The following is a 17,396-nucleotide window of genomic DNA, read 5'->3' as shown; positions in this document are numbered from 1 at the left end:
GATGAGAAGATTTTGCTCCCTGCTGCTTCTGTTATAATCAGTGCATATAACAGATCAGTACTGAGTGCAGATCCTAAAGTTAATTAACTGCCACATCAAAAAAACAGTGTTATTTTTTACAAAATTGTGCCTGAGAGACATATTTCAGTTGCATTTTTATCACTTTTCATACTGAAAAAGACAGAGAACATCATGGGAAATACTCAGAGATCAGTATAACAAATGAGAAATGCATAGAGATAGCTTTTATAATACCATGGTTTATACATAGATTGCTTTTTGTGCTTCAAGAAGCAAACTATACATTACAATAACTACTTGGAAAAACTATTGGAATGCTAATGAAAAAGCTTTGGCTGTGTGGTATTCTAACATTTCTGACATCTGCTGAGATTTTTACACAGTCATGCATGGGCATGCATATACACATCAATCCTTTACAATCAAAGCCCAATGCAATCTTTATGTAGATCATTCATTTGCTAATGTGAATAAAATTTCAAATACTAATTGTTGCCTAGATTCAGTTTTTCTCTCCAAAGCTCTGCTTTCAGATATGTAACAGTTTTAATATTTTAATAGTGATAAATTAGAGAAATGTTTAGAATGTAATTTTGAGTTATAAACTGTAATTTCTTTGTAATTTGGGTTGTATTCTATTTGTTGTTTTACCGGAATCTGAAACTAAGAAAGAAAAATAAGTGTATTTCTTTCAGTTGTGTGTAGGTTAAGTTAAAGAACAAGAGAAAGAATTGAAATATTTATCTAGTATTTCTGCCTTGCAATTCAGCAAGCTAAGTTATCTGTAACACATTTGAGTAACAGCGTTATGACTAACAAAAGATATCCTTGTCCATCACAACACTGATGCAGGTGCTTTACTTTAGAAGCCATTGCCCAAGCGTTTAAACTTGTGTATTTAAAATTGAATGCAGGCAAAAATGCTTTTCTTCAAGACCACATTACAGAAATGGTGACTGTGTGTCAGAATTGGACATATAATCACCACAAGAAAAGTGTCGACTATTATACAGTGGCCTAGGGTTTGACATTTAAGCAGAATAATGAATTCACAAATTTAAACTGGTGTGGTTTGGGTTTTTTTTCCGCCAATGAACAGTCCTATCCTTCCTGCAATACTTTAATGTTTTGTTTACAAACTCTGGTTAAAAATTTTGAGTATTTTTATTTCATCAGAAGATACTGCTTTTTTTGAAATGGGACCTTTGCATGGGAACATCTGTTTCAATCATATTTTTCTTTTTAAAAAATGGAAGTGTTTTTCAGAGAATGTTGAAATGTTTCAGTTTGCATTTTTGAGATATAAATGAATTTTTTTAAAATAACTTGCAATTGTGTTATATTTCTGATAGCAAATACAGTGATTATGCCATAAGCTTTGCATTGATGCAATTTTGTTTATTTTTAAACCTGTATTGTAAATTTACAGTATAAAGCAAAATTTTGAATTTTTTCTTCTGGAATTGAAATTTGTTCCTTAAATGGTTCTGTTTATTCCTATCCTATTGTGCTGCTTTTTCTTTTCTTCCTCCGAGCTTGCTTTCCTACATAGCTCTTGTTCACACTAGAAATGCTTTAAACACTAGTAGGCTGTTTTGATTGTGCATTGTAAAGATAGAAGAGTAATTTGCATTGTGGCCAGCTAAAATATACAGCTGTCGTGCAGAGATGACACACTGAGTTTATCTCAAAACCTGCCTTTCCTCCCTCTTCGTGAGTCAACTCAGGCCCTACAGTGTAACGCAGCAAGCCACTTGGAGGCAGCCAAGAGTTGACAGAAGTCATAGTACACATACAGTAACAAAGCCTGCGGTTTTAAGGCTGTCAGTATTAAATACAGTAGAATTCAGTTCTCCTTCTCTGCTGTCAAGACATTTTTATGCCCTCTTTCCTCAGGGAGCGGCGGTCATTTAGGATTGGTTGCTTGCCAGTGTTTTTTAAAATGTTACTGCCATGACTGATGGTTTTCACCTAGACTTGCAATATAGAAGGTCTCTTCTAGAAACCTTCTGGGCTCTCCCAGACTGTTTTTCAACTGATGTGCTAAATGGTTTGCAAGTTTTCTGCAGTTGCTAGTATCCAAGAATCAGTCATGTCTGTTTCTGTATATAAAATATTTTAAATTTTTTTTTATTATTATGTGGCCCCCAGCCGTGATCAATGTCTTGGTATCTTGCTCATTTTATAAGCAGTTATTAGGCAGACAGTGTTTCTCACCCCAAAAGCTTATGAACTGAGGCCTAGGTGTTGTGATGCACCTGGTTTCTGCTGAGCACTGAGAAGCCAGATGTGGTTGGGGAAAGGTCCGAGTGCCTTCATCTCCGCTGTCCTGGGGTATCTCTGTGGTCTAGACTTCTAACACTGTCTGTAGCTTGTGTTGCAAAGCTAGTGGACAGCTTTATAGTTACCGCTTGCAGAAGAAGTTGAATTTGCTGATATTTGCATAAACTACAATTCTGGAACGTGCATTTAGTATATGAAGGAGTTTTATTGTTACAATTTTCCATCTTTTCTGGAAAGAAAGGTCTGCTTACCTTCAACATAGATCCATGTAAACCCAGGAAGAGCACTGGCATCTATTTTATTACTGTTACCATTAGCTGGGGAAAAACAATGACAGGTGTCAAGCTTTGCAAGGTTTTTGGTACTTACCCATTGGCCTTTTGCACTGGAATAGGCCTCAGAGATTGGACCTTGAATTGCTTCAGTCCAAGAGAATTAGACTAAGTATCCTGATTATTTTTTTTTTTTCTTCCTGGGACAATTACTGATTAGTGGGAAATAGAATAGAGAAGGGAATAGAAATTATTAGGTATTGATTCCACAGAACCTTACCTATAGTGGGGAATTTGATTTATGGGATAAAATAGGGAAAAGCCATGTCTCTTAACCCTTCATTAAGAAAGGTCTGTGCTGAAGTCATCCTGTAAAAGAGAAATAGAAACTTGAAACAATAGATGTAGTTATAAAAGTCACAGAGCTAAAATTAAGAAATAATAAACAAACCCCAAGCCCTCCATAGTTCACAGTATTTTATTGCTACTTAGACTGGGAGGCTCGAATTGACAGCCATGGACGGATTTTTTATGTGGACCATGTGAACAGGACAACAACATGGCAGCGACCTACAGCCCCCCCAGCCCCACAGATTCTCCAGAGGTCAAATTCCATACAGCAAATGGAACAGCTGAATCGACGGTAAGAAATAGCCTTGTTGTTTGTGAATTGTGTGCTTGCAAAACTGCATTCACCATTGTAAGACTGAGTATGAAGAGAGGGTCACAGTTGCTACCACAGCTGGCCATCTATATTTATTTTTATGTGGCTGTCCCTTTTAGTTTGCATGTGGGCTTCCAAGGCTTTCGTATTCTACCTGTGTTCATAAGCTACGTGGCTAAAAAAAATATCTGATAATGGTTTTCAGAAATTCAAAAGGCTATTCATGCAGAAATTAGAGGTCAATGTATATTAACCTACATGGCAGAAAAGGCGGGCAAGCTCCCTTGGAGCCAGAATTGGATTGTAGTTACCATATACTATATATAAAGACCAGTTTTCTAACCCTAGGTACCAGAGCATCCGAAGAACAATGACTAATGACAGGCCTGAAGAGCATACAAATGCTGTGGATGGAGCTGGAGAAGAAACTGACTTTCACCATTCTAACGCAGGTTAAAAAAAAAAGAATTTTTTTTTTTCCCCTCTCAAAAGAGAGCACTCATCTCATAGATGATTTAATGAGAGTGACATGAGGCAGAACCTAACTTCTGCTCCTGAAAGTCTGGGTGAAAATGAAACCATTTGTTTTCATTGCTGTCTAGTTTTTGAGGATTATGGCTCGGTGTGTTCAATACACTGAAGAGATGGATGTGAGATTCAGAGCATTTTTCTGTCAGTACCTGACTGGGTAAAAATAAAGGCAGGACATTTGCAGTGAAAAAGTATAACATTTTGTGGTCTGGGTTACAAATATTTTGAATCTGCTACTGCATTTTGAAATGGTAGAATATAGGAAAGGACTTTGAGCAGTCATTGGCTTAATCTCCCAGCTGAAGATACATAGGATGAGCTGTACCTGAACCATACTTGGCAAATGCCATCTCATGTGTTCTTATAACATGTTCTCCAGTTGATGGACATTCTGCAACTTTTTTAGACAGTCTACTCATATTGTTTCACTTACATTCTTAAATCTGTTACTTCCTAGTCTTTCCTCGTGGCTTGTGTTTTCAGGTCTCCAATTATTTTGTTGACCTCCTCAGGATTGTCTTCAGCTGGCCTGAAGCTCCTGAGGAATATTTCAGAAAGTGAAATAAAGCTATGACTCTGCTGTACTGAAGAGATTGCGGAAATGTCACATGTCATATGTACAACACTCCTTGTACCTTCCTGCATAATTACTACTTTTATTCTTATAGTTTGACAATAACTACCAGTGTTCAGTCTTAGATCTGCTAAAATCAGGTCCAGACCCTAATGTGCAGATCTTTGGCACAGATTTCTGTTTTTCATCTGGTGTTTGTGGAGTTGATTATTCCTACCTGCACGCAGGTCTGCACATTTCTAATGTGTCACTGTGGTTTTGAATCTTTTCCATCCTGCTGCTCAAGTACTGCAGCATTTCCTAGTTGTAGCAAGTTCTGTCCTCCCTATCCAGCCATTAATAGAAATAATGAATAGGACCAGACCCAGATGGATCTCAGTGTACTCTTTTTGTTTGACATAAATCATAACTGCTCTTCAGTACATTTTTGCAAACTGCTGCATACCCCTCTCCAGGTGGTTTCAGCTGTTTCAGGTACTTTTCTCCCCAACATGATTCTGAGAGTATCATGTAAACAGTATTAAAGGCCTTATTAACATCAAAATATGTGGCCTTTACACCACTTGAGTAGTAGAAAATAACTTCCTCAGTTTCTTCAGAAATCCTGGGTGTTTCTCTACCTTGTTGTCTTCTCGTTGCTTTAAGTAGTTTGACAATTCATGTGTCTGTCTGAGAACAGAAAATGTCAAGTCATCTATTGTTTCCTTCATCCTTTTTTCACCTGTTCTTAAAAATTGATATAATATTTATTCCTTTTCTTCTGAGAATTCCTTCATACCTCTGAAATAACCACCAGTGTCTCAGAGATTGCTTCATCTAGTTTTCTAAGTGTGTTAGAGTACACTTCATCAAGCCCAAAGGGTTTGAAAACCTCTGATTTGCACCAGTCTTTGACCTACTCTTTAATTATTCTAGCCTAAGAAGAAAGTTCTCTTTCTTCTGCTGTTTTTTAGTTCTTCTGGTTGTCTGGTTGGTGTTAACTTTTTCAATGAGGACAGAAGGAAAGGTCCTTTTTAATGAGCTCTAAGCATCATTACTAGTTTTTCATCTTGCTAAGCAGTTCTCTTCTTGGTCATCTTCCTACTACTAATTTACTAATACATTTATACAGTTTGTTACCCATCCAGTTACTTGCATAGTTGTGTGTTATTATGTGCTTTGACTTTGTCTCTAGATGCTCTTGATATTCTTTTACAATACTCTTTCCTAAATTAATCTAATACCCAAGCAATGCCACCCTTTCTTGAGTTTCAAGTATTGTAGAACTTGTGATTTAGCCAAGCGCTCCATTTATATTTTTTTCTTTACTTCTGCTGTAGCCTTTTCCTTTTCTATCTTTGTGCACGTGCATGTAGAGCTAGATGGTTTGTTGTGCTGTAAACAAATAGGTTTAAAGCAAATTCAGGCTAAACCCTAATCAGCAAGTTCAGCTGAATAAGCTTTTCATAAATCAAATTCATAAGCTTCTAAACTGCAAGTAAAACCCACCTGGTGACCCGTTCTGGTTTCTAGATTGCCCAGACTATGACAGTGGACCGATCTGCAGCATGTCACAGCATCTTCCAGGGTGTGAGAAGTGACTGGTGTACACCCAAGTTTTGTACCAATACAGAGTTGACATGCAACCGCAGTGCATGCCTGGAAGACACTCCCAGCCCAAGTATTCAGGCATAGCTTCAGGGGTCTTTTTGCTATACTGCTGTTGCTCCATAGACATGCCTCACGTGGGAGGGCTTGGGGTCTATTGTTTAAGAACTGTCTCTAAAAATCCTCTTGTTCATTTACTTTTCCTTTACTTATTATCCTTCTGTTTTCTGGTTTCCTCTAATGCTTAGAATGAACATCTTTATTTTCCCCATTCCGTTTTCCATAATGTTTACCCATCCATATTTACAATTTTACTCTGTCTTTGTTCTTTTTCCAATTTCTTCTTACTTTTCCCTCAGTTTAGAGTCTCATTCGCTGCCTCTCTTCTCCTTTCTCTGCCGTTGGGTTATGTTCTTTTATATCCATGGTAGCTGTGTTCTACATGATTAATGTTCATTTGACAAGGAAGTGTGCAAATACTGCGATATGCAAAAGAAACAAACTGTGAAATGTAGAAGATGGCATACATTTTAGAGTAAAATCACTGCAGACCCAATCTGAATTTGCAATTTTTCATTTACATTAAAATACGCATCCAAATGTCCTGTTGATTTTCAGAGATAATTGGGGGGAATAGCTCTAACATTGTAGCAAATACCATTCATAATGTATTTTCAGTTCCTGGTACTGTTGAAAAATCAGTGCACTTCTCGAAGTTGCTAGAGAAGACCCAAATGTTTACTGAAAGTTGAAACTTGAAAGGTACTTCCTTGGCAACCTGTTTCTTACTTACATAAGCTGCTTAAATACAGTATCAGGATTGGGTGTTAATGGCAGTGATTTATTGTGGGCTTTTTAAAGGAGGAATGAAACATTTTTAAGTGTACAATGACTTTTATATCCATTAGTTAGCATTTAAAAAATAACTTATCTGTATACAGCTACAGTATAGCAATGTAGGCTTGCCACAGGGACCTTCTTGCACCTTATACACAGGCACATGTTTGGTAACCCAAATAATTGGACATGATTTTTTTTTTTTTTTGTAGTGATTGTTCACCAAAAGCAACAAGTAAAACTTACTAAACTAAAATTGCGATATTTTCAGGAACTTCAGTGCTATGTTAGAAGAAATTCAGGTACACTTATGTGGAGAATACTTAATAAATCTGGAATAATTGTATACCTAGTGCTTTTCTTGCTTGTGTGATTCAGATCGATGTAGTTGTTTGCAGTGATGTTTTGGTAATGGTTATTACTGGAAGTCTTTGTCATTCACTTTGCTGTTAGATTTTCGAAGAGAGAATGTGCTGCCTCACTCTACCTCCAGATCCAGACTTACTTTATTGCTCCAGTCTCCCCCTGTGAAATTCCTTATCAGCCCAGAGTTCTTTACAGTGCTGCATTCTAACCCTGTGAGTATAGTGTCTACAGCTGAAAGACTTTCATAAAAACGTGCTTATAAGTATAGTTGTCTTGTGTACAGAGATACTGCTCAGTGTTTGATGCAAAGATACTGGTAGTACATAGGGAGGCTGGATACATGCACACACTCATCATCATTCCTTGCAATTGGTGGGCATCAGAGTCGTCCTAGTTGGCATTATAGCTTCTACAGTTTTTATTCTTTAACTCAGTTCTTCATCTTTCTTATGATACAAAACTCATTTGTTTATCGAAGCAATAGCTTTCTTACTGTGCTTTGCAGAGGGTGAGAGACAATTCTGAGTACAAAAATGGTGCTTATTTTTTAAGATGACTTTGCAGCTTATGGGATGATTTGTTTCCCCCAGATTGCCTGGTTTATATCAAAATATATTAGAGGTCACACTGAAGAAAAAAGCATCTTAATATATATTTTCCTTTTCTGTTTTGCCTGTTCTTCAGTGCTGCTTCTTATATAGTTTTTTTTTTTTTCCCAATGTTTCTTTTCCTTTGTGTAATGGGATGTATAGTGTAAACAGAAGTAATGGAATGAATAATTTATTGTCTGCAAGTACACCTTTTAATAATTCAGTGTTTTTTCAATTACTGGTCAGTGTTAGTTTGGTTTTGAGATATATATATATATGCTTGTCTGTATCTGAATAATTCTGCTTAGCTTGCATAGCTTTATCTTGAATATATGAAATAGGACAGAGGTAGATAAGACCTCTGGCCAGGGAGTAGAGGTGTAGGGGCATAGAGTGATTTAGATAGCAGTACAGTGCAATAGGAGGGCCTATGTCTTGGCTTCTGTTTATTGCTAATCTTGAGAGAATGACCTGATTTCTGGTTTGATGGGTTTTTTTGGAGGGAAGGGCGTTAACTGTTTATTTTAGCCCTTTTATTTAAATTTTTCCCTATTTTTCGGTGCTCTCCTTTTACTTTCTTATTTCAGTTTTATTACATAAATTACACATGGACATGCAATGATAGGGTATTTTTGAAAAATCAATAGGCGGAAACAATATTTATGTAGATTTGTGACAAGTTCTACAAGATTATGTATCTCTGTCCTGCAGAAAACTTTACCAGCTTTATTGCTGTATTCTATGGCTGCATTTGACTCATTATTCCAGAAACTGGAAAATATCTATGAAATCTTTGCTTTCAAAGCAATTTTAATGTTATAGAATTCTTCACAGTTCCAGGGACAAGTGTGGTAAATGGAATCTGTAATATACTTCACACTGCTGAAGTGAGTCGATTATGAAATTTTGTATATCTCAAGCAAAGTAAGAAACATCAAACACTTATCCCAAAACCTCAGAAAGAGGACAGTTTTTTTCATACCATTGTGGCCTAGTTGGAGATAATTTTTAAGGTTTTATAGGTGATTAGATCATTTATTTACAGTGTAAATGTTGTCTTTTGTAGTAAGAAGAAATTTTATTCTTTAAAAATATTTCCTTTTGTTATTTATTTCTCAGAGTGCCTACCGCATGTTTACAAATAACACGTGTTTGAAGCACATGATCACCAAAGTCCGGCGGGACACCCACCATTTTGAACGTTACCAGCATAATCGTGATTTGGTGGGCTTCCTCAACATGTTTGCTAACAAACAGCTGGAGCTGCCGAGAGGTTGGGAAATGAAACATGATCATCAGGGCAAGGTAACTAATGCACATGTGGCTCTGTTGAGTTCTTGGTAGTGGATGTTGCGATGTCAGGACTCAGTTGGTTGCTCTTAACGAGCATAAGTGCACGTAGTTCTCCAGATGTAAAAGGTGCGCATCCTTTTCTCCTGCTTTTGCCAAAAGAAGATTGGAATTTCTTATCTGTGCTGAGAAAGGATTATATGAAAGGAGAAGGAGACTGATAAGTGGGTATTAATCATTACAAGGGAAATAGCTAAAGAATCTGTAGCCTTTTTACAATGAAAGAAGTTGCTTAGATTCCCTTGGATGTTTAAAACTTCTTTTGAAAAGAATTATCTACTGTGTAAATATAAGTTGTTCAGTGAAGTTCTTTGGAGTTTTGAATATGTACTCATAAGATAATTCAGATGTAAAGTTACTTTATTATTACTGAATTTTATTTAGTTATTGTTGAACCATTTGTATTAGTTTTTTCTTGTTTAACTGTCAAGCTTTTCCTTAGGGCTTCCCCCCCCCCTTCTTCAACCTCAAAGTCTTGAATGGGATTCATTAGTGTGCATTATTTGCACTTTTTTTCTTTAATAGCTAACCGTTTTCTAGGTGAGTCCTCTACCCAAATGCTAAGTGGGTCTGGTGTTCATCAGTTTCTGAGATAAAATGGGTGCACATGAGACTGGGATAGCTCTGGGGATGATCGCTCTATTGGTTATGTATTGGTTAACAGGAAAGAAATTGTGTGTCATAGGTTTCATTAATAGGGATCTTGAATGGTTGCAAGTCTTACTGCTTTTCAAAACAGGTATCACTTTTCAATTTCCAACAAAATATTTTAAAATCAAAGAACAGACATTTTTATAGTAGTAACATAATTTTAATGTAACTTTATACTAGTGTATCTTCACTATCTAGAATATGATTTTATTTGTGGAAGATAGGAGGGTTAAAAATAGGCTATGATTAGCATGTGAGGAAGTGATAAGGCTATCAGTTCATGTGAGAAGTCCTAATTAGGACTCTAGGCATATTAAGCTTCTCAGTTCTTACGTTTATCCATCCTGGTACAGTTAGCTGTGAGTGTCCATGTAAATAATGATCTTGATGCTTGAAAAGATTACAGGCAGATGCTAAACTGAAGGGTAGAAAAAGTGCTTGAGGGTTGTTTTCTTCTTGGGTTTAACAACTCTGGAAAGCACTGTGTTTTTTCATTAGAAAAACAATTAGGAATGTGCAATTATACTAACCTAGTTCTTTGCGTCTCTCACTCTTTTTCCTGTTTTAAGTCATTGTTTTTCTGTTCAGTTCTTCAGAGGCCAGTTTTCTCCTGAAGAATACAGCAATTTTCAATTGACTTTAATAGGCACTCCATAGAGAGAACTAGACCTTTGGATTTCTGGTGTAGTATTTGGTAACAGTGATGCTTCCACAACATTAATCAACAAGAGGAAGCACTGAATAAATCCCCACTGGGATTTCTTCACTTTGAATTAGGCTCAGTATTGTTCATTTTCATTATGTTGAATTGCCTTTGTCACAAGTAGCACTTGTGGCCAGTAGAAAAGCCTATTCAGCACTCAAGAGAGATGATGGCCAGTACATGGTGAGACCAGTGCTTGATGAGACCAAACTGAAACTGGACCTGCCTTTATTAAAGCATAAAGAAGAGAAGCAAGTAGAAATTAGCCATGCCACAATATATAATTATATTTTCTTTCACTGGCTACTCTTCCCTGCTGAGATGGGAAGAGTATGTATTTTTCCAAGTACATCATAGTAAGAATCTTGGTGCTCTTGCTCACAAGGCGTGGTGATCGTTCTGACGCTTATACAGTGCTGAGCGGTAGAGTTTTTACTCCCCAATGCCAGTGCGGTCCTGGTTGCTTGTCCGCTTTGCAGGCTGTTCTCCAAGGTCAGCTGGGGACTGCCTACCTCTGAACTCCCTTCAAAGCTGCACAGCAAAGCCCAGTTGCCCACTCTTCTTTGACTCCTCCATGTATCCCCTACAGAAGATAAAATCCATTTGGCATGCAGTTCTCCCTAAAAGGTAACTAGGATGTTGTTTCTCATTGGCATTACAGATGAATCTTCATCAGCCACTGACCACAGGGAGGCAGAAGACCATTGAAAATGGTGGTAGCAGGACGCATCATATAAGCTAGATAGGTCCCTGAGCTGAATTCTGTCTGATAACTTTGAAATTTTGCATTGCTGCATACACATGCATACACACATGTATTATACAGATAAGCACCCCAGTGCATTTGTGCAATATGTGTAGGCACATGTTCATATTTTAAAGCCAGATGCAAATATGTATACTTTTTAATTAGAGCTCTGCAAGATGTACAAATACATAATAAGTTATTGTAGGACATTTTTGGTTTTTCTTTCCACAATGAAAGAATGCGTTGTAATTGATTACTAATGTCTTCAATACGAAGAAAAGGTATTTTAGCAAGCTTCATAGACTTTAATTGGAAAGATAACTTGGGCAACTATCTGTGTTTAATGGGCTAAATGTAGTTTTGGCACTACCCATCTTATGTCAGTCTCTTCAAGCATCATAGATTTATGGATTATAGCTAGACAGGAGTTATGAGAGGAATTTTTTTGAAAGGCAACTGTGAGCCACACTGTATTTTGAGCTGTGCGCCAATGTCCAGATTAGCCCAAGGCCTTGAAGCTCCAATGATTATCTTCACTGATGCTTCAAAGTAGTAATTTATGGTTTATTTTAAAGTAGGCTGCTACTAGCTGGCCTGCAAGCATTCATATTTAGTAAGACATGATTGCCTTTAACTTAGTGTTTAAACTGAGTTGTTTATTTAAATGTAATGCTAAAGAACACTACATGCAATGTTAGATTGCATTAACTCAAAGAACTGTGTAGCACAACTCTGGTAGTACTTTCTCCTATATTGAATCAGTACCTTTTTTTTCTAAGTGATTTTACAGTATAATGTTGACTTAATGAAATCAACCTTTGTTTTGATGAAAGTGCTTCCCATCTTATGAATACACATAGACCAGACTAGATATAGTAGTAGATAGAGGGACATGAAAAAAACCCTATACCAACCACTTGCTAGTAAGTGAAATAAACCTATCAATCAGGAGCAAAATTTTCAGAAAGCCTGGATATGTTCCAACAGCCTCTTCCAGTCATTTTCCAGGCCCAAACCTGAAATTTCACAGTGGCTTTCATTCTGCTTTCCCACTGGTTTCATATTCTCTAATCTGTATACTTGCACTGCAGTTGACATCATTATTTGTCATGGTGAACAAGTCCTGCATCAGGCTCAAACATTGCAATTAAAACTGCATTTTTGAATACACTTTATGGTTTTTGAATTGGGGAACAGTCAGTTTCACTTGCATATCTGTAACTATGTCAGATGATCAAAACAGAGTTCTTCCTTACTGTTGAGGTAATGTGATTCCTTGCTTGTAGGCACAGGTTACAGGTACAGGCAATCGTGGTTAGCGCTGTAGGAGGCTTGCTGCCCTCTTCTGGAGCATTTCTTAGGTTTTGCAACTTTGGTGTCCCTCCATATGCTTCTCCTTCCTTGGGAAATAGAAGTATGAGCGTTTTCTCCCACCACAATCCATAATGGTATTTAGTTGCTGTATAGCCTGACACACTGGTTTGTCTACCTACCTTCGCAGCAGTCAGAAGAATTGCATTTTCCCTGGTCTGGCTATACCAAGCAGTCTGAAACAATGATTTCATGAATACTATAAGCTGGTGTCGCTGCCAAAAGAGCCAGTTCTGCTCTCCTCTTGTCCCTGGTGGGCTGACCGAGGTTAGAGGAAAAGGACAAACAGAGAGTAATTTTAGCCTGGACCAGCTCCCCAGCTGGGTTCACTGTGTGGCTACACAAACACTTGTGCCAGCACAAGGCAGGAAGGGTGCGCAAGGGATGAAACAAGTGGTCAGGATGGGGGAAGATGAGAATGTTTCTTTCGCTGACACTGCAGGACTGAATTGTTTATGAAACTGTGGTCAAAGTACCTCACTGGTATCCAAACATAGAAATGGCTCCCGCAGTCCCCGACCACCTCTTTGCTGGTCCAGATTCTTTGATTCCTCAAACCAGATGTCACTTTCCTGTAACTCTCCTGCTCAAAACCAGGATCTTTTTTTGCCACTTCCACGTGTTTCCAGCATTGTGACTGAAAAAAAGCGAAGTGTGTTGAAATAGAACAGTGCTGGTTTCCAAGTGCAACACTAACACTGGAAAAAGTTTAAATTTCATGGCTTGGAAAAAGTTTAAATTTCACGGCTTAGAAACCTTTTTGGTTCAAATTGGACAGATTTGTAGGAGGTTTGCATTTTCCAGGATACATGCTCCTGTGACCTTGCTTTCAGCAAATGGCTGACCGGCCAGTATGTGGTAGTTCTCAACGGTTGCCTGGTTTAAATGTTTTTGTTGCCATCATCTTTGTGCTCCTGACTGACCTTTCTTTTTGGTTTTGTTTGTTGGTTTTTTTTTTTTTTCTTTTTTTAAAGGTTAGCGAACTTAGAATAATTGTATCAGAATAATTGTATCAGGAGGATGACAAAAATGCCTGTTGGCCTGTAATCATAGTTCATCACAGGATGCAATCATACACTTGACATACATACACCCAATTGTGTTCATAATTATATGGTAAATAGTTCACAAAAGGGAATGGTTTTGCCATTTAATGACATCTTTTCAGATGCTTATAAGGAAATGAAAGGGAGAATACACCAAGATTATTTTTATTGAAGATTTAAGTCTTCTCTTCTTGACAATCATAACAAAGCTTCCTACTTCTGATGCTTGTCAGATGAGAATTTCAAAGGGCTTTATAGACAGGAATGAGGTAAGGCATTAAAGAATTCATCCCTTCAGTGAGATGGAAAACTGTTATCCCTCTTCTGCTGAAGGGAAATGCAAGGTACAGAAATGTGAGGAAGATTTTCCAAAGCCTCACATCGGCAAATGAAACCTAGATCCTGAACAGACGTTAACCTCAGACATGCTAAAAAAAAAAAAAAGTATCGGCTATAGATTCTTTCTTCTTTCTCCTTCTCTAGGCTTTCTTTGTTGACCACAATTCCCGCACGACAACGTTCATTGACCCCCGGCTTCCCTTGCAGAGTAGCCGGCCCACTAGTGCGTTAGTCCATCGGCAGCACTTAACTAGACAACGCAGCCACAGCGCTGGTGAGGTAAGTTGGATCTGCCCCTTCTCTTTGGGAACCACCAGGTTTTTAAGATCATCCTCTTTCATCCTCCATTCAGAATTCCATGTTGTGAGCAGCATGATTCTTCTGTAAGCATACGGTACTCATCCGTAAAGATCTATGATTTTATTTGCTAGCCATTGTTGCTTTTGAAATGTATGATTTCAGAGGAAAAATCTCAGACATGAGTTTCTCTTACTTTTAATTCGTAGTAACGCCATTTAACGACAGGAGAGCATCTGATTACAGATTACCAGTATCTATATCCTGTCTTTCGCTGTCAAAATATGTGTATTGTTGTCTAGCATGGTATCTGCCAAGTATGTTGATATAATCTGCAAATAAGAGGGGGGAAAAAAGTGCATGTGTTGTATATACATCTAGATGTGGAACTTTCCGAGTAAGTATAAAAAAAATCTTACCACATGTAGGCTTATCAGACTGTTATATGCATTTGCATATGTATTTCATCTCTACTTTCTAAACAAATACATGGAAAACGCTATTTTGTTCATAAGTCGCGGTGGACCATTTTCACAGTCGGTCTCCATATTGTTGTTGTAACTTCTTTTTACTTGTGAGCAATTGTATGTACAATGAGTTAGACTTCAGTTGTACTTTATTTAACCTCCATACTGTTATCTGTAAGTTGTCTTCTCAGGGGAGGGCTATTCCATGCCAGCAATTAAAGGTAATACAGTTTAGAATGGTGAGAGAAATGCTCTGATTTAACCTTTTTATAGCTCAGTCTTGCGGCAGATGAAGTTCTGCCAGAGGTCTGTTTCGGAGCAAGTATGAATCTTCTCTGCCACTTCCTTAGCAGGACTTCCGCTGAACTGCAGCAAGTGCCATACCACTGGCTGCGTATCTTGTCATATCCTGTCTGAACATGGTTTAGTCACCCATGATACTTTCCACCCCCAATGTAAGGTATATTTTACAAATAGTTTTAAATAGCATTTTCCGTCAATTTGGTGATGTGATGTAGGCAACGATGTCTTACAGCAGGCAAGGAAGCTAGAAGTGTCTTCATATAGCTATTTAGGTCTTTGATAGGGTGAAGCAAGTATTTCTGTTGTGATTGATTTAGAGCAGAGATAATTTTTTTTCTTAACTTTACGAAATATGCACTGAAATTATCTTTAAGCAGCGTTCAGAAGCTCTGCACTTAAAACAGAGAGATTCGTGTCAACCATGCTGCTGAAGTTGTCAATACTGCAAAATAAGTGTAGTTTTTCCTACAGGAAGTCATCATATATATTGCATATAAACAGGGCTGATTACCTCTCAAAATTTCCCACTCCTTCTAGATACATGAAATTCCTTAAACCATGTTTCTACGTGTAACTGTAGAAGTATTTCCTTGATACTGTTACAATTGTAACTTGAATTGAAGTATAATTCCAGATAGGAATTTCAAACACAGCAATTCAATACAGTATTCCTATTCTGGGATTAATGATGTAATGATGTTCATTTGTATGCATATGTATGAATCTGAACACCACTTTTTTCTTCTGCGCTTATGACTTAAGTATTGCATATTTGCAGCTATTTTTCCTATTTTTAAACAATTGCATTTAAACCATTGCAAGGAACTGTACATTATTGCAAAAGGTGAATACTTAATGAAAAAAATTCTCAAAATACTTTCTTTGGATTTGTCTTGCCATGAACTTTATTGTTTTGAAGCCACTGACCCCGTTTTTACAGGGAGATGCTCTAAAGCAAACATTAACCAGTGTAAGGAATGCCTTTTTAGCTAAAGCTGAACTGCAGCATGAAACTGGGGGTGATAATAATGGCATTCCTTTTCCAGCACAGTGCCTACAGGAAATAATTTTTCACTTTTCTGAGAGAGTATTATCAGAGAGCACAAAGTTCTTGGGAGATACCTCAGGACTTTCGCTTCTTCGTGATTTCAGAGACTGGGTTTATAAACAACCTTTATAGCTCTCTGATCTTTTGCAGTTAAGATGTTTTGGAGATCTTTGAAGCTTGGAAGTGTAGTTCAAATGCTAACCATTACATGTAGGCAGAGGAACTGAGAAGTAAACATAAAGGTTCAGCAGGATGAAAAAGAGGTTGAACAAAATGTTTTATATAGATAAAATACAAAATACTGATACTGTAGAAATGACTGAAGCCTCAGCACACAGACGACTGCAGAAGTTGCCCTGACATCACAGATGCTACCAGGAACAATTTTACATTGTGATTCTACCCTAAAAAATGTTCATATGCAACATTTTTTAATCCCAGAAGATGAACACAAAAAAATCAGAACAGTTTTACTGGACGATTGTAGGAAACATTTTTACCAGTTTTGGACTCATTTGCCTTGCCTGAATGTGAACTTGCTTCTTTATCCTCCTGCTTCAGCCACAAAATTGTTTCCAGTTCAAATTTAATGAAACTCCATTCAGGCACAGAGGTAATAGAGGTGCTAATGAAGGAGCAGAATTTGATTTTCAGAACCTTTGATATGGATAAAGATGTCTATGAAGTACAAAAGACCCTCCGAGGGAATCCCAGTTTGAATTTTTTAGTCCCTTTTCAGAATGGGACTATTATTTTAAAATAGCCATAAACTTTCAATCCGTTTTGATTCTTGGTATTAATAGGCACAGTATACTAAATAATGGTTTACTAATAACTGTCATACAACACAGCTGATTCCTGCAGCAGTGGTTACTGGGTATAGTGATCAAGCAAAGCATTTACTTACATGCTTAGTTTTAAGTCATATGAGTTCTCACGCTTATGTACCCGAATGTATATGCTGGCATAGAGACAGCCATTGTGTGACTTGCACATTTTCAGGTTGGAGAGGATTCCCGTCATTCAGGACCACCAGTTTTGCCAAGACCGTCTAGCACATTTAATACAGTGAGCAGAGCTCAGTACCAGGATGTGGTTCCAGTGGGTATGTCAGCATACAGCCTCTTTTCAGAGAAGTTCTCTGTGACTGAGTGTGTCATGTTAGTGTGCACTGCTGGGTTTTTCATTTGGTTGGGGTGGGTGGAAGTTATAATTTGTTCTGTCCATCAACATTTCCCAATTGTTCAGTTGCAACCTGCAGGAATAGTACTGAGAAGTCTGTCTGTGCAGACCCAAATAACCGATGTAAAACTTCTACCATCCTAGCTCACTTTATGTGGTGACAGGA

The 17,396-nt window shown here is 37.6% G+C and overlaps 1 protein-coding gene across 2 annotated transcripts in view; it reads left to right on the top strand.

The window, feature by feature from the left end:
* HECW2 (HECT, C2 and WW domain containing E3 ubiquitin protein ligase 2) overlaps positions 1-17,396 on the top strand; it is a 170,329-nt gene that overhangs the window by 119,878 nt on the left and 33,055 nt on the right. For both annotated transcript variants that reach the window (XM_030018086.2, XM_030018087.2), the window contains 6 exons: positions 3,069-3,219; positions 3,589-3,692; positions 7,223-7,347; positions 8,845-9,030; positions 14,078-14,212; positions 17,051-17,153. In XM_030018086.2, coding sequence (XP_029873946.1) covers positions 3,069-3,219; positions 3,589-3,692; positions 7,223-7,347; positions 8,845-9,030; positions 14,078-14,212; positions 17,051-17,153 — 804 coding nt within the window. The remainder of the gene's footprint in view (positions 1-3,068; positions 3,220-3,588; positions 3,693-7,222; positions 7,348-8,844; positions 9,031-14,077; positions 14,213-17,050; positions 17,154-17,396) is intronic.

The sequence above is a fragment of the Aquila chrysaetos genome, chromosome 6 (assembly GCF_900496995.4).
Source record: "Aquila chrysaetos chrysaetos chromosome 6, bAquChr1.4, whole genome shotgun sequence".
NCBI classification, from domain to species: Eukaryota; Metazoa; Chordata; class Aves; order Accipitriformes; family Accipitridae; genus Aquila; species Aquila chrysaetos.
This window is presented reverse-complemented; position numbering and strand designations above follow the sequence as displayed.